At 43.5% G+C, this 24,511-nt stretch overlaps 1 protein-coding gene across 1 annotated transcript in view; it reads left to right on the top strand.

Moving 5' to 3' along the window:
- Positions 1-24,511, top strand: part of LOC135218795 (translation initiation factor IF-2, mitochondrial-like) — a 290,814-nt gene that overhangs the window by 113,211 nt on the left and 153,092 nt on the right. The window contains exon 8 of the mRNA XM_064255245.1: positions 15,024-15,242. Coding sequence (XP_064111315.1) covers positions 15,024-15,242 — 219 coding nt within the window. The remainder of the gene's footprint in view (positions 1-15,023; positions 15,243-24,511) is intronic.

The raw sequence follows: 24,511 nt of genomic DNA, 5'->3' as shown, positions 1-24,511 counted from the left end.
CGGTACAAAAGAGAGAGTGGAAGGACGTATTACGCTATGTCCTGGTATTTCTTGCTGGCTGTCAAGTGACGTAGTACGGTACGTCCTGGGTGGGAAGGGGTTAAAAGGGATCCACATTTTGTTGGTTGCAATGTCTTGCATCAAGAGCTTGCACTCCTGCTCAGCCCCTGTCAATGCAGCAATGCTTTCTGTCCTGCAGATTGCACAAGCAAGGAAGTACTTGTCTGCAGTTCACCTCATGGGACTGGCTCTCGGTCAAGAAATATAACAGCCTTGACCAAGTGGATGTTGATTGTCAACATGCTTTTACATCATGAAGTGGAACTGTCTGCTATATGTGAGAACCATCAAGTTCCAGTGCTTGTGTCTCTGAACCTGGACAATCAAGCGGTGGCAAGAGATAGCTTCCTACAAGATTGGAACAAATGGAGCATGATATACCTCTTTCCTCCATTGTCCCAGATTTTAAACTAACTGCAAACATTCAACAGAACGGCTTACTACTTAGTAGCCCCAAATTGGGCAAGCAGTCATTGGTTCCTTTTGTCTTCAACAACAGGTGAAGAACTCTATTCTCCTTTCTGAGTTGAGATCTTCACATGTGATATTTTAAATCTAGCCTACCATGGAGATTATTCACCCAACATTGCTAGGTACCTAGTACAAAAATGACCAACTTCTTCTGTATGATAAAGTCTTGGTATTATGCACTGTTGACCAAGAGATAGTTCCCCGTTGGATGAGTGGTTTTCACGCTCGGCTACCAATCTGGTGGTCCGAAGTTCGATTCTCGGCTCGGCCAATGTGGAGTCAGAGGAATTTATTTCTGGTGATAGAAATTCATTTCTCAATATAATGTGGTTCGGATTCTACATTAAGTTGTAGGTCCCGTCGCTAGGTGACCAATTGGTTCCTAGCCATGTAAAAATATCTAATCCTTCGGGCCAGCCCTAGGAGAGCTGTCAATTAGCTCAGTGGTCTGATAAAACAAAGATATATGATGTATTTAATTTTAACTTTTGACCGAGCAGTGCCTTTCTTCTCCATGATTTATGACCTAAACCATCCTGCCTCATCAATTTCTAGTTTCTGCTGAAGGGAAAAGGACAAAGTGGAGCTATTCAAAAGATAAACAGCACCACATACAACACCAGCAGGCCCTGCAATGCAAGTCACATGCTCTGGGTAAAGCATTGTGTAAGGAAACCACTTACGAAGTGTTCAAACAACTGACTGATTGCACAAGACTATACAAAAAGGGAAAACAATGTATGTTAATGAAGTAGTCAACCAGTGAAAGATATTTTTTATGATGCATATGCCTATCAGTCATTAAAAAGCAAAAAATCATAATGATGTATACATTTCTGCCAGTAGTGGGAAACTTTCAAAAAGCAGAAGTGCTTTTTATTGGCTGATATATTGTATCAGCCAATAAAAAGCAATAAATAAGTGACTTTCATGACATGTTAGGGACATTTGCTTTTAAGCCAATAACAATTGCAAAAGCTCACTCTCTGTGTCTCTACCTCTTTTGCTTTTTGTGTGTGTATGTGTGCCTATGTGTTATAAGTAGGTGTGTTTCTTAGCATAATATCATTTGTTCATCTTTTTTTTCTCTTTCATTTTTTTGTGCTTTGCTTGATTTACTATATTTCATTAAAAGTTTAGCTGACTTTAATGTGATTATCACATATGTCATAATTGTACACAAGAGAATATTTTATCACTGTTGATATTTTATCTTCAGTTAGAAATACTTAAAATGCAAAAGTAGATGTTGGCAACATGTTGAGCTATTATTAATTTGTCTCCGATGCCATCAGCCAAAAGGAACACGCTAAGGGATATCAAATGCATTTGTCTCTTTTGGGTTGTAAATTTGATGGGTTTTTCATCCTTTATGCACTGAAAATTATGACAAAACACATACAAATAAAATAAATGAGAAAATACAATAGAAATAATATGAGAATTTCATAAAATAAAAATAAGAAAAAGGATGCATTATAAGCTTTAACATGCAATCCCTCAATTATTCACCTTCTCAGGCAACCCACCTCCCAAAATTACCCTTTCACAGGGCAAGTCTCCATGTAAACAGCCATACTGCCCCTCTCCTCCCATGATACCCAGTCATCTGATCTCTCCCCCCCTCCCCCCCCAGTACTAAGTCCAATTTTGTATACATTCATGTTGTTCATACGCGAACAAACCCTCGGTCTTAACAATAGGATAATTTCTAGCGCCTAGCTGGATCCGGTTGAAAAGCAGATGAATGCAAGGAATCTTGTGATATCTGGCAATGCATGCATAGATCGGGTGAAGAGTGGTCAAATGCCGATCATCTACGCCAGTCTTTTCTTAACCGCCTGGGCAAGAGTTGTGTTTTCCTCTCTTGGCCTTTTCCCGGTTCATTGCCCGTTTCGTTTCTCTTAGTGTGTGTGTGTTTTTACCTGGTATTATGGCTTCTTCTGCTCCTTCTCGGTGTCAGCGTATGTGCCCCCGGAGTTCTGGGTTCCCGTGTTCTCGTTTTTTGGCTTTGACAGAGACAGACCCTCACATCACATGCAGTAGGTGTCGTTCAAATTTTTGTACGATTACGAACCCTTGTACGGAATGCCGGGCATGGCCTAAGGAGCAGCGGAGGAAGTTTTATGGTAAGAGAGAACATCGGAGAGTCTCCACTCTTCCTACTTGGGAGGGCTTTGCTCCTATTCCCGATGTTTCGTCTTCCACAGTAGTCAACCCCCACAGTAGCGTTGTCCCTGCGTCTCCTTCCTTTTCTTCCATTGATTCGTCGATGGAAGTATTAGGAGGTCGCCAGGGTATTTTTTGTAATGTAGCCCCCTCTTCCTCGGGAGCTTTTTCAATTCCCGAGAAGGGTGAGGATTTTTCAGCATTCTCTTCTCTTCCAGAGTCTGAGGCATCCAAAATGGCGGCAATTTGGAATACGCTTGGGCTAGGGGGTACCCCGTCCTTGTGGGGGGGTTGATAGCGCATTTTGTGGAGGCTCACATCCCCCCTTCCCGGTCCAGCCAGGCCATCCCCCCTTCTCCCGGCCTCGTCTCCATGGGTAGGAGCAGTCAGCCATCTTGTATTGCTCCGCCAGTGTCTGGCGCTGCTTTGTATCAGAGTGACGCTGCTGCGTCAGCCCCGTTGATGACGTCACAGGGTCCATCTTTGTGTATTCCTCCGCCAGTGGGGTCTCTTTACCCCTCGCACAGAAGGGAAGCCGTGACGTCACCACCACTTGTGACGTCACTCTCATCGATGACGTATCTCCCAGTCGCCTCCTCCAATCCGCCTCGCTTAGCCACAATGTCATCACTGCCGCCCAGTTTGCAACATTTCCCTTCCTTGTCTTCGGAGCCTTCTCTGGCACATCAGTCTGAGGTCATATGCCTGGCAGTGCTTCAGAGGCTGGACTCTGTATTGGATGTGAAGTTGGCTTCCTTATCGGTTGGGAGGACTGGTAGGAAACGCGTTGCTTCGTTCCCGCCTTCCGAGAAGAGTGCGCATAAGAAGCTAGTGCTGTCTTCCTCTCCCTCTTCCCCCTCTACGCCTCGTCGGCATATTAAGTGTTGGAAGGCTAAGGACATTGCCCTTCCTTCGCCGTCAAGGGAGGAACAACGCGGATCTGTTCCTGAAAGTGCTGGGATTTTGGGCAGTGTTAGTGGTTTGAGTTCTGCAGGGGTTGCTTTGCTGCTGAATGTCGAATGTGCAACCCCCCCCCCCCCCCCCCAACCGTCCTTGCACATCGCGAGCGTGTTGCAAACGCCCCTGCCCGTGCACGTGATGTTAGTGCTCCTTCTTCTCCAAGGCCTATTCGTCGCCGTAAAGATCTGAAGGCCCCTGTCAAGAGGTCGAAGGTAGTGAGCACGGAGTTGGTGCAGTCAGAGTGTTTGCCTGCCTCTCTAACTGGTGCTTCCAAGACTTCGACTATAAGGGATTCTCCATCAATCTCGAGTGCTCGAGTTTCCCCCCATCTCACGTACGTACAGCCGCCACGCCTGTGACCATTCATGGACGTCCGGAGTCACCTGTTGAGGTAAGTGATGTGCCTAGTGTTACAGTGGGTCCGTCTCGGAGGCTGACGCTTGGACCCATCCCAGATAGGTTAGTAGGGGTTTTGGATTGTTTGGCTGCTAACCCCCTCCTGTGAATTTTGGTGAAGAAGGCGCGTTAGAAGAGCCTACACATCCTTCTCGTCGTCGGTCGCCGGTGCCAGAGCAGGAGGAGGGGGACATGCAGGAGTTTCTGTCTTCCTTTTCGGAAGTTGTTGATCTCATTCGTGGGTTCAACAATTTGGAAAGAAGGACTCGGGCTCGGTCGTCTTACACTCCTTGCTTGGAAGCCTTGGTGGGAGCTACTCAGGACCCCAAATCATCTCTTCAGCTGCTGTTGTCGGGGCACATTCAGTCGGTCTTGCAGAAGGTTAACGCCTCTGTTTCTGACCGAGACGGTTCACTTCGCTCTAGAGGCTCTACCAAACTACTACCCCCACCTCTACAAGACATAAGAAGTACTATGCTACGAGCTCTGCGTTTTTGTTGTCACTCCACCTTAACCCAGACGTCATTCGCCTGAAGCCAGGTTTGACTTTGGAACAGGTGAGGTCAGTGACTCCGTCCTTGTCTCCACAAGATGCCTTAGCTTTGAAATCTACGGCGGCCTCCATGTTGCAGACAGTTTCTTGGCTGGACCTCTGGTCTGTGGTGATTGCCAAGATAGCTTCTGACAGGTCCCCGCCTCACTTGCCAGTCTATTGCAGTCCGGGGGCAAGGCGTTTTCTTATTTGGCTCACCTCAGTGCCAATTTATGGGCTAATCTTCTTCTGGTTAGGAGGAACGTGGCTGTGTCTAGGATGGAGAGGTCGCTCAACACCGAGTCTTTGCTGGCCTTGAGGAATGGTGACCTGTTGGAGTCGCAATTCTTGTTTCCATGGACAGAACTCGAAAATGCGATAGACCGACGCCGGGCTGACAACAAGGACCGACTGGTGCACCAAGTCGTGTCTAAATCAGAGTCCCGCCCTCGGAGACGTCCGCCCCCTCCTCCTCCCCTGGTCCAGCAGCAGTCGAGGAGATCATCACCTGGTAGGCCATCGAGGACCTCGAGTTTGGCAGGGCCTTCCCGTTTGACACAGCCCAAGTCTCAAGATCAACGCCCCTTTCCCTCTCGTTCATTTAAACCAAGAAGAGGCCCCAGGGGCAGAGGTCAAGGGGGCTGTCGGTAGGTTGGGCACCTCCCCCTCTCCTGCTCCATGGGTGGGGGGTTGCCTGGCTGGCCATTGGGCTAAGTGGCAGAGTTACGGGGCAGAGAAGTGGGTGGTAGATGTCCTTCGGGTGGGATACCTGTTACCATTCGACTTCTCTCTTCCTCTGTCGGACAAGCCGCAGCTCAGGAAGACGTATCCCCCAGATTCTCTGAAGTTCTAGCCTCTTCGGGAGGAAGTGCAGAAAATGCTGGACAAGGATGTGATAGAAGAAGTAGTGCGTCCGTCCCCGGGGTTTTACAGTCACATCTTGGTGCCCAAGGCATCGGGAGGATGGAGGCCTGTGATCCTACTTATCCACCTTGAATCGCTTCATCAGGAAGACACGGTTCAAGATGGAGACCCCGCGCTCTGTGTTGGCAGCCATGAAGGAAGGCGACTTCATGCTGTCGATAGACTTGAGGGACGCATACTTCCAAATCCCTGTTCATCCCACATCCACGAAGTTCCTTCGCTTGTCTCTGGCGGACAAGATCTTCGAGTTTAAAATCTTGTGCTTCGGGCTGACGACAGCCCCTCAAGTGTTCACAAGGGTCTTCTCTCTCGTGTCAAGTTGGGCCCATGCTCAGGGGATCCGTTTGCTGAGGTACCTCAACGATTGGTTGGTCTTGGCAGTTTCCAGGGAGAAGCTGCTGCTAGACAGGGATCGTCTTCTTTGGTTCTGTCCGGACCTGGGCATATTAGTCAACCATGAAAAGTTGAACCTCGTACCCACTCAAAGGATTCTCTACCTGGGCATGGTCATCAATACGATAGTGGCAAGAGTTTTCCCGTCGGATCAGAGATTGGAGAAGTTGCGGGCTGTGGCGTACAACTTCCTGTCAAAGTCGCATCAGTTGGCTCATCAGTGGCAGGTTCTTCTGGGAGTGCTATCTTCCCTGGAGAAGCTGGTCCCTCATGGGCGTCTTCATCTTCGGTCTCTGCAATGGAGACTGGGGGAATTCTGGTCTCCGGCGGGGGACTCTCCCCTGTTTATGGTCCCACTGTCTTTGGAAGTGAGAGGCCTTCGTTGGTGGTTGGACGATCAGAATCTATTGAAGGGTGTCCCTCTGCGTTCTCTCCCTCTGGACTTCCTTCTGTTCTCGGACGCCTCCCTCGCAGGTTGGGGTGCACACTTAAGCGGCCTCATTGCTTCAGGCGTTTGGGGTTTGGAGGACAAGCAGCAGCATATCAACATCTTGGAGTTAAAGGCGGCTTTCCTGGGTCTGAAGGAGTTTCGGGGGATGGTAGAGGGTCACTCTGTCGTTCTCATGTTGGACAACACCACAGTGGTAGCCTACGTGAACAAACAGGAAGACCTGGTTTTTCAGCAACTTCATGCCTTGACCGTCGAGCTTCACCAGTGGGCAATCAGCAATTCGGTAGAGCTCTCAGCCAGGTATATCCCAGGGAAACGGAACGTGGTTGCAGACAAACTCAGTCGCCGGGATCAGATCCTAGGCACAGAGTGTTCCCTTCATCAAGTGGTGGCAGACAAGCTTTTCCAGATTTTGGGAAGACCCATGCTGGACTTTTTCGCGACACACTACAACAGGAAGCTGGAGGTGTTCTGTTCAGTGGTTCCAGATCCCTTAGCATTGGCAGAAGATGCATTCCAACATCCCTGGGACAACCTGGAGGTGTCTGCCTTCCCTCCGTTTTGTTTGATCCGTCCATTTCTGAACAGGCTGATGAGTTCACAGGGTCTCAGAATGACTTTGGTAGCCCCTCTGTGGCCTCAGGCAGAATGGTTTGCAGATCTGCTGTTGTTGTTGTCAGAGATTCCGAGAGAGATTCCCCCTGTGTCAGCCGCATGTATAAAGGTTCCACCAGTCCGTAGAATCCCTGTCTCTTCACGGTTGGAGGCTATCAACTATCTCCTCCGAGAGAGAGGCTTTTCTCAGAAATCAGCTGGGCACATGTCCAGCAGTCTTAGGAAGTCAACCTCCGCAGTTTACTAAGGCAAATGGGCAATCTACTGTGATTGGTGTCGTAAACGGGGTTTTTCTCCACTCGCAACCTCTATTCAGCTAATAGCAGACTTTTTAACCTTCCTCAGAGACGAGAAACATTTGTCCGTTTCTGTTATTACAGGCTACAGGGCGGCACTGAGTTTAGTGTTACGCCTGAAGGGTATCGACATCTCTTCCTGGGAACTTTCCCTGTTAGTTAAGGGGTTTTAACAGTCGAGTTCTCCTAGAGAGCTCAAGCCTCCAATGTGGGATGTTTACTTGGGGCTTAAGAGCTTAACTAAGAGTCCATATTAGCCCTTGCATCGCTCATCTGACAGGAACCTGACCCTCAAGACAGTTTTCCTTTTGGCTTTGGCATCTTCCAAAAGGGTAGGAGAGCTCCACGGTCTTGAGTTATGAGGTGAAGCACACCAGGGGTTGGAAGTCAGTGTCTTTGTCCCGGAATTTGGTGTTACGCCTGAAGGGTATTGACATCTCTTCTTTCTGGGAACTTTCCCTGCTAGTTAAGGGGTTTGAGCAGTCGAGTTCTCCTAGAGAGCTCAAGCCTCCAACGTGGGATGTTTCCTTGGTGCTTAAGAGCTTAACTAAGCGTCCATATGAGCCCTTGCGTCGCTCATCTGACAGGAACCTGACGCTCAAGTCAGTTTTCCTTTTGGCTTTGGCATCTTCCAAAAGGGTAGGAGAGCTCCACGGTCTGAATTATGAGGTGAAGCACACCAGGGGTTGGAAGTCAGTGTTCTTCAAATTTGTCCCGGAATTCGTGGCCAAGACCCAAAATCCCTCGGTGAATGATGACAGGTTCGCTTTGTTTTCCATTCCATCACTGTTTCACTTTAGACCAGGCTGCCGCAGAATTTTTGTTAGTACAGGCTGTACAAAGAAAGAGGTGTCTAAGAATAGTATCTCTTTTTGGATACGGGAAGCCATCAGACAGGCATACTTGACTCTTGATTCCATCTCCACGTCTGTGCAGGCTAGAGCACATGACGTTAGGGGTATTGGTCCCTCTCTGGCTTTCAAAAAGAACTTGGCTGTACATAGTGCTGAGCGCTGGTACTTGGTTACGCCAGTCCACGTTCACCTCCTTCTATCTTAAGGATGTTGCCCACAGATCTATGGACACGTTTTCCCTGGGTCCTGTGGTGGCTGCCCAACAGGTTGTGTAACTCAGTTGCCCTTAACAGGGCACCTTTGTATTTTACCAAAGATTATTGTGTGGATGAGAGAATGAGTGAGTTGGCTGGTCTCCTTCTTTCTCTTGTACCTTTCCTTCTTCCTTCGGGCGGTTTAAGGAATTGACACGTCATTTGCTGGACTGGTCTGATACAGGTGAGTGAGGTAGTCATACTGGTAGTGTGGTCGTGCAATATTCAATATCTTACCCACTATTTAGTAGCATAACTCCTGGGCAAGGAGGAGTCGGGAGTACTACAAACCTTAGTGTCTTGGTTTGTTATTGGACAGCCAAAGTTTCTCTTTGGTTCCCTATGCAATGATTATCCCATATATCATTGTACGTCACTCGGGTTCTGAGTGGTTAGATATTAGTGTATCTAGCTTCTCAACGGGCTTCAGTCCCTCTCCAAGAACTATTTCTTTTGAGAGCTGGACTGGCAGGTAGGCCCCCAGCCGGTCTAGGATGTCTTATACCTCCCTCCAAGTATGAGTCTATCCTATTGTTAAGACCGAGGGTTTCATCGCGTATGAACAAATGACAAATTTTCTAAGACAATTTGTATTTTTCATAGCTACAAACCTGAGGTCTTAACGTTATACTGCCCACCTCTAGCCGCCCCTCTTTTTGTTAAGTCATCCTGAGTTGGGAAATACATACTGGCGTAGATGATTGGCGTTTGACAACTCTTCACCCGATTGTGATGGTAATTGCTTCCTAGCAAAGAAAGATAAAGGAAAGGAGAACGCATTTTCGAGAAGTTCGGCAGTAAGGAGGCTTTCGGGCCCATGTTGGAGGCGCCTGTTCTGGAATTGGCAGGAGTGTTGTGGAACTCGTCGGGATGTGAGATACGCCGTGATTTCTGATGCAATACCTCGTCTAGATTCATCTAAGAAATTCTAGCAATCTCGGGAACCTGTGACGCTCGCCGCAGGCCCCGCCCCCAGGATGCTGTATAAATATGACGGAGGAAGTAGGAGCAAACAGAGATCGTAAAAGAGAGACTCCAGTTAGTCACAGAGAGATATCAGATTATCAGTGAGAGATCAGCCTCACCAGAGATTATCCGTGAGAGATAAGAGAGAAAGGGACCGACGAAGGATCAGAAGAAAAGTTGTTCGAGAGTTGGTTAGATACTGGTCTAGTCGTCTTCAGGTGTGCACAACCGTGTTATCTCGACGTCAAGCAGACTTCAGAGAAGAAAAGGTCCTGCCAGAGGTTTAGGGGGGTTCGTGCCTTACAAGTAGACTAGTTTCTGCAATACGGAGTCAAGAGGACGTCTGCAATCACCGTTTTCCTTTTGTGAAGCCACCGCTTCGAATCACCAAATTGACTAGCAAGTATTTGAATTGCCTCACTGTTCCCCCAGTTCATGCAGTGTAAGATTCTATCTTTTTATGTAAATAGGAGATACCATTCTGCATTTACCTTTGTTAGTAAGCTTGTAAATAAACCTTTGTTGTATTAGTGTTTCTTTCTATATTCGTATCCCCAGTTTCAACTGTTGGTGTTGAAATATTTTTGTTTTTATTATTTCATATCAAACCTGAAGCGGACCTCTCTCAGAGGCCATAACTTTGTGTCGACCTTTAACCAGGATATTTCGACACCGTAACATTGTGTCTACCCTTGCCAGGATTTTTTGACACCGTAACATTGTGGCGACCTTGCTTAGGCTATCAACACTAACAGTTTGAAACAGGGAGAATATAGAAAGAATCAGAATGAGTGAGATGGTGAAAGAGTTTATTGAGTCGGGTAGGCTACTAGGTCTAGAGGGGAATGATCTCCCTGAGTATGTTGAGAAGAAAGAAAGAGAAAAATATGAGAGAGGTGAAAGAGTGGCTGAGAGAGAAGTAATAAAAATGCAGCAAGAGAGAGAAGCAATGAAAATGCAGCAAGAGAGAGAGGCAATGAAAATGCAGCAAGAGAGAGAAGCAGTGAAAATGCAGCAAAAGAGAGAAGCAGTGAAGATGCAGCAAGAGAGAGAAGTAATGAAAATGCAGCAAGAGAGAGAAATGTTGGTAATGCAGCAGGAAGAGAGAGAGAAAGAGCGTATGCATGAGTCGGAAATTGCTCGGTTTACTCGTAACAGTCGGTCAGGCAAGAATGGAAACGAAGCTGATACGTTAGGTATGAGTGCAGTGCTAAAATTAGTACCAAAGTTTGATGAGGAGGATGTTACGATATATTTCATGTGTTTTGAGAAGTTAATGGAACGAGTAGGTTCTCATAAAGAAATGTGGACATTATATTTGCAATCAGTTTTGAGGGGTAAGGCACTTACTGTGTATAGTTGCATGTCTAAGGAGGAATGTGATAATTACGATATCGTGAAAGAAACTGTTCTTAGCACGTACAGGTTAGTACCAGAGGCGTACCGTAAGAAATTTAGAAATTTGAGAAAGGATGAAAATATTACGTATGTAGAATACAGTAAGAAGTTAGATAGGCTGTTTTTTGATTGGTTAACTTCTGCTAAGGTTGAGGATTTTGATAGTTCGAGGAACTTAGTGTTGTTAGAAAGCTTCAAAGATAAACATATCCCCTGAGATTAAACTTTATATAGAAGATAGGCAGGAAGTATCTTTTGCAGGAGCAACTAGGCTAGCTGACGAATATAGTCTAACTCATAATTTGAGTGTTAGTAAGAAACGAAATGATCCTTCGTCTGGTAGAGTACAAAACAGTAAAGGTTTCAGTCCTAGTAATAGCAATGCGAGTAAAAGTGACTATTCCTGTTATACATGCAGAAAACCTGGTCATACGTCTAAGGTTTGTAAGAGTAAAGTGGCATCTAGTGGCTCAGAATTAACTTGTTTCCGATGTAATGGGAAAGGGCATTTAGCAAGAAATTGTGCAGTAGAAAAGAAGGACGGTAAGAAACCAGTATCCCTAGTTAACCTTTCGTCAAGTAGGAATGATGTGATGAGAGAAACTAGGAAAGTTTTGGTGAATTTCTGTCAGAAGGCGTAGTTTCCTCTTTTAGAGGAGTAGATTCGAGAGAAGTAGTCTTGCTTCAAAACACAGGCACGGCTGTCTCACTGATTAGGGAAGAGTGTGTGCCGAGCAGGGCAGAAATCAATATGAAAAAGAAAGTCATGTTAGGTGGATTTCCTAACACTTGTGTTCTTTGTCCTTGGTTGAAGTTGAATTTATAAAGTCAGGTAGTGTCAGGAGAAGTAAAACTTGCAGTTGTGGACAGTTTGCCCGTTGAAGGCGTTGACATTATTGTTGGTAATGACTTTAGCTATATCCAAGAATGTGAATCCTGTTGTGAGGAATATTCCAGTGCCTGAAATGGTAGTAACTAGGTCGGGTTTAGATACAGACGTAGACTACGGTCATAATTTGTTCGTGGATTCGAACGAGAGTGAGTTCGTGGATTCGAACATGAGTAAGTTTGTGGATTTGAATGAAAGTAAGTTTGTGGATTTGAACATGAGTAAGTTCGTGGATTCGAACATGAGTGAGTTCGTGGATTCGAAGGAGTGTGATAGAGGTAGCGAGGTTGATCTTGGCATGAATGTGGCTGAGAGACCGGACTCTATCGATGTTAACTGTGATAGCCAAGGGGAAGGCATAGCTGTCGAGAGTAACATAGTAATTGTACCAGTATCTAGTACTAGTTACGGTGATGAATTAGGCTCTAACGTTTTGGATAAGGATGAGCTAGTCAAGTTGCAGAGAGAGATGAGACACTAACCCGAATTTTTTAATGTGAACTGGATGATGATCTCGATGATGTGTGTAAGGAAACTTTTTGTGTAAAGGACGAAGTTTTGTGTCGTTATGTTCGTCCTAAGTCAGGTAGTGAAGGGGGAATCACAGGAAAATTAGTAGTTCCTAGGAAGTCTCGTGAACTAGATTTAAGTTAACACACGATGAGCTAGGACATTTGGGAATAAATAAAACTTTCAATTGTATTAGTAGGGCATACTTTTGGCCTAAGATGAAAAATGACGTGAAGAGATATGCTTTAAGCTGTCATGAATATCAAATTGCCGGGAAACCGATTCAAGTAATTCCCAGAGTTCAATTGTGTAATATTCCTTCAGTAGGCGAATCTTTTGATAATGTAATTATAAATATGTTTGGAACTTTGCCTAGAAGTAAGGGTAGAGATGATTGCATAACTAATCTTGAGTATTATAAAAACAATTTAAGAATTGTTTGGCAGCTAGCAGAGGAGAACGGAAGCACTTGGCACTTAGCGAAAGAAAACCTGAACGGAAGTCAAGGGGAAACTGAAGGAAAACTAGATCTTAGAGCAAAAGAGAGAAGTTTGTATGTAAGAGATAAAGTTTTAGTACTAGTCCATGAAGAAGGTTCCGCTTTACCTTATAAGTTCAAAGGTCCTTTTTCAGTTTTAGAGAAGAGGGGAAATATACATCATAGAATTAATGTGGGTAAGAGTAGAGCAAAGGCAATGAATGTAAATTTGCTTCAGAATAACAGTGGACCCCCCGTATTCGCGTTCTCCAGATTCGCGGACTCACACATTCGCGGATTTCTCTGGGGAACGTTTCCCTGCATTATTTGCGGAAAATTCGCGCATTCGCGGTATTTTTCTATGATAAATATCCACAAATTCCTGGTTTTTTTGATGAATTTCATCATAAAATGCACTTTTTGTGACAAAACTATTAAAAAAAACCAAGTATGAAAATTTTTAGTGGGTTTTTCTTGAGTTTTAACTAACAAAATAGGCTGTTTTTAGCATTTTCATAGGGGTTCCAAACATTCGCGGGTTCTAACTATTCACGGGGGGGTCTGGTACGCATCCCCCGCGAATACGGGGGGACCACTGTATAAACAACGCCCTGTGCCGTGGCCTCTGCCCGTGTAACAGTGTTACTGAGTGAGATTAGTTTTGAGAAAAACACAAGAGGTGTTTTTGTATTTATAAGTTTTAATCAGAGTTCAGAAAACGGAAAAAGTAAGAGAGAAGGATAATGTGATAGCTAATAGCCTCTCTAGAGTTTTCAGAATGAGTAGTCTAATAACCGTTTTCTGTTATCGCACGAGTGAGTGTGAGTGGAGAAGCGTGAGTGTTTGACTGGATTAAAGCTTTATGCAGAATTGTTTCCCTGCTGTTTAATTCTTGTTTCTCTCTAGAAAAAAAAATAAAATCAGTTGATTTCATTTTTTTTTTCTCTTTTGGGGGCGTGTGATGGTAATTGCTTCCTAGCAAAGAAAGATAAAGGAAAGGAGAACGCATTTTCGAGAAGTTCGGTAGTAAGGAGGCTTTCGCGCCCGTGTTGGAGGCGCCTGTTCTGGAATCGGCAGGAGTGTTGTGGAACTCGTCGGGATGTGAGAAACGCCATGATTTCTGATGCAATACCTCGTCTAGATTCATCTAAGAAATTCTAGCAATCTCGGGAACCTGTGACGCTCGCTGTAGGCCCTGCCCCCAGGATGCCGTATAAATACAACGGAGGAAGTAGGAGGAAACAGAGATCGTAAAAGAGAGACTTCAGTTAGTCACAGAGAGATATCAGATTATCAGTGAGAGATCAGCCGCAGCAGAGATTATCCGTGAGAGATAAGAGAGAAAGGGACTGATGAAGGATCAGAAGAAAAGTTGTTTGAAAGTTGGTTGGATACTGGTCTAGTCATCTTCAGGTGTGCACGACCGTGTTATCTCGACGTCGAGCAGACTTCAGAGAAGAAAAGGTCCTGCCAGAGGTTTTGGGGGGTTCCTGCCTTACAAGTAGACTAGTTTCTGCAATACGGAGTCAAGAGGACGTCTGCAATCACCGTTTTCCTTTTGTGAAGCCACTGCTTCGAATCACCAAATTGACTAGCAAGTATTTGAATTGCCTCACTGTTCTCCCAGTTCATGCAGTGTAAGATTCTATCTTTTTATGTAAATAGGAGATACCATTCTGCATTTACCTTTGTTAGTAAGCTTGTAAATAAACCTTTGTTGTGTTAGTGTTTCTTTCTATATTCATATCCCCAGTTTCAACTGTTGGTGTTGAAATATTTTTGTTTTTATTATTTCATATCGAACCTGAAGCGGACCTCTCTCAGAGGCCGTAGCATTGTGTCGACCTTGGCCAGGATTTTTCGACACCATAACACCGATCTACACATGCGTTGCCAGATATCCCAAGATATCTTGCTTTTATGTGCTTTTTAACCGGATCCAGCTAGGTGCTTGAAATTATCCTATTGTTAAGACCTCGGGTTTGTAGCTATGAAAAATACAAATTGTCTTAGAAAATTTGTCATATTTCCTTGTCCTTTATTCATTGTATATTTTTTTTAGTAAGTGCAAGTCATTTTATTTTCATGCTTCTTTCTTTTTTCCCATAAATATCCACTTTACCTCATTTTTATCATTAGAAAATATAATGATCCTTGAGCTCACAGAGCTGTTGCAGTCATTATGTTCATTATAATGTTTTATAATTATTATTTTGATGGGATAAAAAAAATCAGAGTAATAGATACAATTTGAGACTTGAGTGTGATTGGTACAGTAACTTATTCTTTTAAGAAAATTATTTTTATAAAGTTTTGAATTGATCCAAGGCAATGAATGAAGCTTAATCAAACTATACATTTTCCTGTAAATAAGACAAAAATCTTCAAGTGATTTTCATTCCCTTAGGAACGATGTCGGCAAATGCTCCTCGATTGTGGTCTCCAACTTGAAGAGCAAGGAGGAGAAGTGCAAGCTGTACCAATATCAGCTCTGAAAGGACAAAATCTTGATCTTCTCATAGAAGCTATAGCTACAGAAGCAGAACTTCTGAATTTACGAGCAGATTCAAAAGGTCTTGTTGAAGCTTCAGTAGTTGAAGCCAGAACAGATCCTGGTCGAGGAAAGGTTAGTTGAATAGAAAACATATTGCAATACACTCCCTGAACATCTGAGTTAGCCCTGGTCACTGACCAGCCTGAACCATATCCCCATAGATTTACCACAAAGTGGGTAATTTTAACTGTCAGCGCTACCAGCACTACAGGTAAAATTTAGTCAAGTGAGTTACCTGAGGTCCTGTTGGCAATGCTGCTGCAAATACCAGCCACTAGGAGCCGACAACTTCAGTTGTGTACAGTTCGCTGTGCTATGTGGACGTATTCCCACATCAGGCGAACTTTTAGTCTTTTAGCCCGACCCCCACTCAAAGATTATTTGCTTTTGGATATCAGATTACAACTCTAACCTGTTAACGTCTTTTCTCCTGGGATTACACTGGATTTTGGAACTTCTCTCCCAGTTTTGACTACTTTGGACTCGCTATGGATAAGTTAGGCATGAAGATGTCATCGTCTGCTAGCACCTCTGCTTCCGCTTTGTCTACAGCTTCGACGACCGAGCCTTCAACTGCTGGAGATGTTGGCATTCATCAATTCTACACATCCTTAAACACGACCGACATTCACTTTGTTTTTATGTAGGAAGGTTCAGTTGTAGTATCAGTTAGAGATGGCTGTAGGGGTTCAGTCAGTAGATATGGAAGAGTTAGAATCAAAGTTATTCAAAAACGAGAGGACAGGTTATCAACCATTATGTCTAGCCTAGGTTGTAGCCTTATTAATAAGTTAACCAATAATAGAGGTAGTGGTAGTAGTAGTATAGTTGATTGTAATAATTCTTTTTCAGTCCCCCTGCCTGTTCCAGAACCAGCCCTAGCAGGTACCAGAGGTCATTGCCAGCTTCCCCAGCATGGAGCAGGCAGTGTTGGCAGCAGATTTCCCCTTCCCCCTCAAAGTGTAAGTTCTGAGGTTAATGTAGAGTTAGGTACGACATAGACGAGTAAGGATAATAAGTTAGGTAGTGTGTACGAAGTGAAGTTGAAGGGGCAGGTTTCTTTTTCGGGTTCAGGTTCTGTGTTGGTTTCTATTGCGACAGTTTCGTCATTGGACCCATCTTCAGTTTTATTTCCCACCTCGAGTTCTATGTCGCAGGGTTAGATCATGAGTAAGGCAATGTTGCAATTTGGGGGTTCTTCCTTATTTACAATTGTGTCTTGGAGAATTTTCCTGAGTTTTGCTAAAAATGTCTGTCAAGATTATCAGAGGGGCAGAACAGAGTTGACCTATTTTCTTTCTCTAAAAACTAGGGCTTCTTCTTCAGAGTTTTCTTGATCCCAATTCTTTTAAACCTTCTAATGTCTTTACACACTCTTCTTTATCAGGTCATTCTTTGGAGTTTGCTTCAGAGTTTTTCTCTTGCTTATTCTGTTTCCTAGCCATTACCATAGCAGAGCAAAATTTTCATCGGTTCAATCTTGTAACGCTGGAGTTTCAGTGGGACCCTCCTTCTCTGGCAGGGCTGTCGTCTTCATTAGCACCTTCCACGGGTCATGTAGTTTCTCAAGCTTCTGGTCTAGAGGGTTGATAGGCAGTTGCGGAATCTTCCACAACTCCGTATTTTCGTGCTTTCTGGATTTGAAACGTAACATTGGGTGGAAATGGGAGAAAGGGCCCCCTCCGCCAATCAGTTTTTACCAGATGCCAACGGCGGACCTTATAGACTATACCAAAGATCTCCTGCAGAAGAAGGCTATAAGAAAGTAAAGTGCCTAAAGTTTCAAGGAAATCTGTTCAGTGTCCCAAAGAAGGACTCGAACAATGTTCAGTGTCCCAAAGAAGGACTCGAACAAAAGAAGAGTGATTCTGGACGTGTTATGGAGGAGTAATTTTAGTTTATATTTGACAACATCTCCAAAGGTTGTGTGAGAGAGAGAGAGAGAGAGAGAGAGATTGGTGGAAGAATGAATGGGAGTGGTTAGATGGCGGTCGGAAGCATGTCTGTTGTGGCACTCTGTAGGTAGTCAATGGAAGTCTGTTACGAGAGTTGTAAACAGTGAGGCGTCTGGTCAAGTCAGTGTTGGTTTTGGCAGCAGTTTTCCTTTGGTGTTTCGTTGTTTGGGTGTTATTGGATAGATTTTGGGGTTGTGAAGTTGTTGTGCGTGTGTCTGTCTGGTTGTGGTGAGGTTAAGAAGGTTGGTGGTGCATTTTCGGTGTCTGTTAGTGGTGGTTGGGGCAGGGTTGGTTTTGGCGGGTTGTTGTACTGCTGTAAGTCGTGTGGTTGTCGTGTTTTTTCAGGCGGTTGGTGTTCATCTGCATTTAGTCGTTGGGTTATTGAGTTTTTGTGGGGTTGTGGGTCCCGGGTGGTTGATTTGTGTTTGGTTGTCGGCGGTGGTTGTGTGTTGGCTAGCCTATAGCCTATATCCAGTGGACGACAGCACAGCCTAGTCCTAGGTATCAGAAGCCAGCGGTGAGTACCTGTTTGTGTTTTTTGTTCTGTATGTAGGTATTGGGGCAATTGTCCTGCTGTGTTTTTAGTGTTAAGTGGAAAGTGTGATTGAGGGTGGGTTTGATAGCCAGACAGGTTAAGTTTATGTGGGGAGGTTACTTGTTTTTGTGAGATCCCGCCACAGTGTCCCATCTCAACTCATACATTCGATGCGACAAATTTCGCATTCTGACCATCTTGCAGGTGCGGACCTTACTTCCCCCGTGGGGCCGTCACCACCTCTATAGATCTTACAGACGCTTACTATCATGTTCCAATAGCAAGGAACTTCTCTCTGTACCTAGGCTTCAAACTAGGGCAACAGGCTTACTCATTCAGAGTCATGCCATTCGGGCTCAACATTGCGCCAAGGGTATTTACCAAATTAGGAGAGACGATAGTTCAGGAACTAAGAACCCAAGGGGTAATGTTAGTAGCCTACCTAGACGACTGGCTCATTTGGGCAGCCAGTGTCGACGAGTGCCGCAAAGCCACAGCCAAAGTGATAAAATTCTTGGAATTTCTGGGTTTCCAAATAAACAAAGAGAAATCCCGGCTCGTTCCGGCTGTCCGCTTTCAATGGCTGGGAATTCAATGGGACCTAAACAAGCACAAACTATCTACCATCCAAGAAGATCAAGGAGATAGTGAAGGCTACGAAACAGTTCCTCAAGAACAAAAAGGCTTCTCGACGTATCCAAGAGAGAATCCTAGGTTCGCTACAGTTTGCGTCAGTGATGGACGTCCTATTGAAAGCCAGATAGAAGGATATCAATCGAGTCTGGAGGAAGAGAGCCAACATCAATCTCAGGGACAAGATCTCGGTAATTCCACCCATTTTGACAAAAAGGCTCCGTCCATGGACGGAAGGCCACAACCTGGCCAAGTCAGTACCATTGCAATTCCCTCCGCCGTCTCTAACTATCCACACGGATGCATCTCTGAGCGGCTGGGGAGGCTATTTGCAACACAAGAAAGTCCAGGGAACGTGGTCAGATATGTTCCGCCAGTTCCACATCAATGTTCTAGAAGCGATGGCCATTTTCTTGACCCTAAAACGACTGACTCCAGCCAGGAACAGTCATATAAGGATAGTCTCAGTCAGTTCAGTATTGGTCCACTGCATAAACAGGGGAGGCTCCAGGTCAAGCAAACTAAATCACGTAATGATTGCGATATTTTCGTTAGTAACGAAAAATCATTGGCACTTGTCAGCAACTCACCTGGCAGGAGTAAAAAATGTTATTGCAGACGCACTTTCCAGGACAACTCCGCTGGAGTCGGAGTGGTCCCTGGACAAAAAGTCGTTCCAGTGGATTTGCAATCAAACCCCAGACCTTCAAGTAGACCTATTCCCCATGGAATCCAATCACAAACTACCATGTTACGTGGCACCCAACCTGGACCCTCTAGCTTACGCCACAGATGCAATGTCCATAAATTGGAACATTTGGCAGAAGATTTACCTGTTTCCAACAGTGAATCTTCTGATGAAGGTCCTGCACAAGCTAAGATCTTTCACGGGACAGGTAGCATTGGTGGCTCCCAACTGGCCAAAGAGCAACTGGTTTCCGCTTCTTCTAGAACTGAATCTCCGGCCCAAACGGATCCCCCGTCCAGAACTGACACAGGTAGTACAAACTCAGACTGTGTCAGCTTCCTCAAAAACTCTGAGTGCCCTAACTTTATGGACTTCATGAAGTTTGCGGCCCAAAAGGACGCTAGTATTGATCCACTGAACATCTTATTCATAGAATAAGATGTTCATACGCTCAGGCAGTATGATTCAGCAGTGAAGAAGTTGGCTAATTTTCTAAAAGATTCAGATGCACAAAATATGACTACAAATCTGGCAATTTTGTACTTTAGAACTCTATTTGAGAAGGGCTTAGCCGCTAGTACCATTACTACGGTCAAATCGGCCTTAAGGAAGATTTTTCAGTTTGGCTTTAACATTAACTTGTCAGATTCATACTTCTCTTCGATTCCAAGAGCATGTGCACGCCTGAGACCAATAGACCGCCCTCATACGGTCTCTTGGTTTTTGATTGACGTACTTAAATTAGCCTCAGACACTGATAATGAGTCATGCTCATATATAACCCTTCTCAGAAAGACCTTATTCTTTTCAGGTGCCAGAATATCTGAACTCTCGGCTCTCTCTAGAAATCCAGATCATGTGGAATTCCTCCCTTCGGGTGAAGTATTACTATGCCCAGATCGGAAGTTCTTAGCTAAGAATGAGGACCCACAAAACAGATGGGCTCTATGGAAGATTATTCCTCTGACACAGGACGCATCATTGTGTCCTGTAGTTACTCTTAAATCCTATCTGGCCAGGACTTCCGAAAAAACTTCAGGCGCCCTTTTCATTAGAGAGAAAGGTGGTACAATCTCTCTTAAAGGTATTAGACAACAAATACTCTACTGTATTAAACAGGCCAACCCGGATTCAGTCCGACACGTCCATGACATCCGGGCAGTGGCCACCTCCATTAACTATTTTCACAATATGAATTTCGAAGACCTGAAGAAATATACGGGCTGGAAATCTCCAGCAGTATTTAAACGCCACTATCTAAAGAACTTAGAGGCCCTTAAATTCCCAACAGTGGCTGCAGGGAGCATAGTCTCCCCTGAATGACCGAGTCTTATCAACTCCTTTCCTTAGCCCCTTTTGTCACTCCCTTTCCCTTAAATACTCTCTCCTTCCTACCAGCCTCGCTCGTATTCCCTGCCAACCCTCTCTCTTCCAGGCCGGGCTGGTTTATTGCCATCCCGTCACTGGAACTTGTACATAGCATTGAGACCATATTGGTATCACTAACATGTCTGTACATAATCTATTGTATATTGCTTCAGATACCATTCTGTTATATTATTTTTATTACTAATCTTAAGCTCTAGTTTAAGTCCTAATTAGAATTAGTAAGTAAGTTGTCCGCCCTATTACGGCGCATTAAATCTATCCCTAAGAGAAACTTAGGTTTCATTATCCCTATTATATACTTGTTTGGTATCTGTTAAGCTTGGATGCCAATTCTCTGATACTTTTTCACCGGCAGACACAGGTCAAACCTAGAAAAGGGATTTTGACAAAGGAAAAATCTATTTCTGGGGGAAGACCTGTGTCGCCCGGTGAACCCATCCCTTCTTCTAGTCCCCACCCTTAGCCAGTCCAAGCTTGGTTGTCTATTCCAGGAATGAAGATGGCGGCCGTGTAGTAGTAGTAGTAGCGAGTGCGAGTGGAAGGTAAGAGGAGTAACCGTTGTAACGGCTCTCGCCGTGGGAGGGATTTGAAAGGAATCCTCTTATTGGCAAGAAGACCTGTTGGTAGTGGCTTCCACTCGCCCTAGTGCTATACCGACGCCCTTGGGGTGATCGAGCTGAGAGTAGTAACTTCAGCATACCATGCTAGCTTTTTCGCTGGTATATTTAGGATCTATTTATACTAAGAAAAGTGAGCTACAGGGACTTTTCACCGGGCGACACAGGTCTTCCCCCAGAATTAGATTTTTCCTTTGTCAAAATCCCTTTAGTTTTATTATGAAAACTTCAATTTTCATCATTTGTAGTTAGTAAGATTTTGTGGACCACTTTCTGAGTAACAAGTTATTTTGATTTACATACATGCTACTGGAATGTAGTCAATTCATCATGAAAAGTTATTGTGTCTTCAGATGAATTAGGTTCTTCAAGGACATGGTGTCCATCAAGGTGGAAGACGGTAAAAAGAAGTATATGAAAAGGGCCCACTGGAAGTATCTTCATGCAGTTCTAATTGAAGGATCTGTAAAAGAGGTTGTGTAAATGTATAAATGGTGAAAGAGTGGAGTGATATGAGGACTGAAAATCAGCATTTCAAAGCTGATAGGGACCAGACAGGAAATAAAGGAAGAGGTACAGTCTGGAAAGTAGCCATGTGGTTGTTATGGGAAAGGTACTGAATGTGATAGATGTTATTACAAGTGATTGTCAAAATTAGAAAATACTCATGGAGAAGGAGATATTGGATGCATGAAATGCTCAGCAAGAGCAGATAGGGAGAGAGGCAAGTTGAGAACCTTGCTGTGACGGATTAGCAGGTTTTAGAATAGGTGGAGTAGTTCTTTTGCCTTGGGGACACACTTGCCTGTGAAGCAGAAGTTGAGAGAGCAGTAACAAGAGCATATCCACATTAAAAAGGAAACGGAAGGAAATATCTAGATTGCTGATAAATGGAATTGTCCCACCAGTAGAGGGGTAGACTTTCAATTTACCAGAGGAACAAAAGTATTGTGCTACTCTCTGTAGCAGACAAATGAGCACTGAAAGGGTTATGAAGAATATTTTGAAAAATTACAAAACGAGGACCATATCTCTGATAAGGAATTAATGGAGAAATTTGACATCAAGAAAATGGAAAAGGCTCTGATATCAAAGCTTGAGATAGTTTTAACATGTCATAAAAAGGCATGAGGAACAGTTGGTCAGAAGAGTATAAGATATGGAAATACCAAGACCAAGGCATTCAGAAGTACCCAGGTTTTCAGAAATTATGGAGAAACGGAGTGTACATGTTATATTAAGACAAAGACCTGATGGGAGTTCAGGCAGAAAGAGTACAGGACAAAGGTACAGTTGAGAGAATTCGTTTAAAACATCTAACCCCATTAAAGGAAAAGCAGACATAAAAATGTGTATGATAAAGAAGGTTATGGAAGATCTTTAAGATGATGGTAGCACTATTGCCTAGAATAAAGATGAAAAGAATATGATTAGAAGATTGTCTGTGAAATTGCTGAGCATATTATATAACTTATTGCTTGGAACTTTTCTAACACAGTCAACCTTTGACTTCCATGAAATTTATTTAAACAAAATTGAAATTGTGCCGCTGAAAAAAGTTTTAAAAGATTCCAGGGAGTTCCAAGATGCAATAATTTACTTTGCTAGGAAATAAAAACACCATGGATGTACAGTATATATGAAAAGCATTTTGGCTTCATTTGTAAAATCCTCCTCCTTCCATAAGGAAGATGAACTTCTTATGCAGACTCCATGTATGCCAATGTAACTCTCATGTTCTCTCTTCACTACTTGTCAGTTGAGGAGGCCTTGAACTTAGAAAATTCCAAAATTTCACTTTAGACCATCTTTTTAGATATCCATTTTAGTTTTTGCAATTCCATCCTTATCATTAGTGTTTGACAGTATTAGTTTTTTACACCTCATTAGTCAGATATGTTAGCAACCATGTTTTTCAGCCTTACAAAAAGCAAAGACTAAATTTATACAAAGTATCCTTCTATAGCGTGTAAACAGAACTTGCAGGCATGAATGGTGAATATTTCAGCTGATTCCATCATATGGAGAGTGAAGAGAGAAAAAGATGGTAAAACCTATGCAACTAATGGAATGTTTTTTTTATTATTATCAGCTCAAATTTAAAGGAAAGTATCTTCACCTATAATAGGTAGTACTATACAGTACTTCAATATTCAATAAAAGTATGTAGTTATTTACTCGGGGCTCCCTAACTTATTCCCTTAGTTTTAACAACTAATCACAAGTTATGATACATTGAGAGTGGTTGTGATAAAATAATGTACCAAGTGAATTGCTTGATATAACTAATATCATTAGTAAACAGTCATGTTAAATACCTTCTGTTCAGCATGTATTGCATACACAAAAAGGGGGACAAGAATTATAATAGCATAACATTTATTTCAAAGGGACTGATGCCTCTAAATTTTTTCCTTTTTGGTGCAATAATGTAGTATTTTTGATGCAGTCGACCCCTGCTTGTTCACGGTGGTTCAGCATTCGCTGCTTCAGTTATTTGCAGATTTTTCTGTGGAGACCATATAAGGTAGTATTCAAGTTATGATAATTCGCCTTAAGATAATTTGATTGTACGTTGGAGTTGGCAAATACAGATACAACAATATTTTGAAAATACATATTTTAAAATTTTGTGCGCAATGGGTGCAGGCAGCAGCGTACAATCAGGCAGTGAGAGTGACCAAATTACAATAGCATAATTTCTTGACCTCCATATTTTTATGCCATCTTTTAGGTAAATAGGTTGAAGAAAAGTAAAAAATAATGATAAAAGCATTTATTTTAACATTATACTTGTTGCATAAACGTGACAGCCATGAACAACCGAACGAGAAACAACTTTTTTTGCTAAGTAACAGAATCAGATAACAACAACATCTATTTTGCTTGTATTTCAACCATCGTATGATAGTAAACAATTACTGTAGTTATGTTATAAATTATGTTATGTAGAATAGGACTGATATATTTTTATGTAATAACTTTATGTATTCGCTATGGATAAAAGATCTGCAAGGAAATATAATATGACAAATTTTCTAAGACAATTTGTATTTTTCATAGCTACAAACATGAGGTCTTAACAATAGGATAATATATAGCACCCAGCTGGATCCGGTTAAATCGCAGATGAAAGCAAGGAATCTTGGGATATCTGGCAACGTGTGCGTATATCGGGCAAAGAGTGGTCAAGGACCATGCACCCACGCCACCGTGTCAGTCTTTCCCAACTCAGGATGTCTAAGTAGACAGAGGGGCGGCTAGAGGTGGTCAGTACAATGTTAAGATCTCAGGTTTGTAGCTATGAAAAATACAAATTGCCTTAGAAAATTTGTCTTTTGTTCATACGTGAACAAACCTTCGGTCGTAACAAGAGGATAGACTTATACTTGGAGGGAGGTACAAGACATCCTAAAATGGCTGGGGGCCTACCCACCAGTCCAGCTCCAGAAGAAATAACTTCTGGAGAGGGACTGAAGCCTGTGAGAAGCTGGATACATTGATATCTAACCACCCAGACACTG

The sequence above is a fragment of the Macrobrachium nipponense genome, chromosome 1 (genome assembly GCF_015104395.2).
Source record: "Macrobrachium nipponense isolate FS-2020 chromosome 1, ASM1510439v2, whole genome shotgun sequence".
NCBI classification, from domain to species: Eukaryota; Metazoa; Arthropoda; class Malacostraca; order Decapoda; family Palaemonidae; genus Macrobrachium; species Macrobrachium nipponense.
This window is presented reverse-complemented; position numbering and strand designations above follow the sequence as displayed.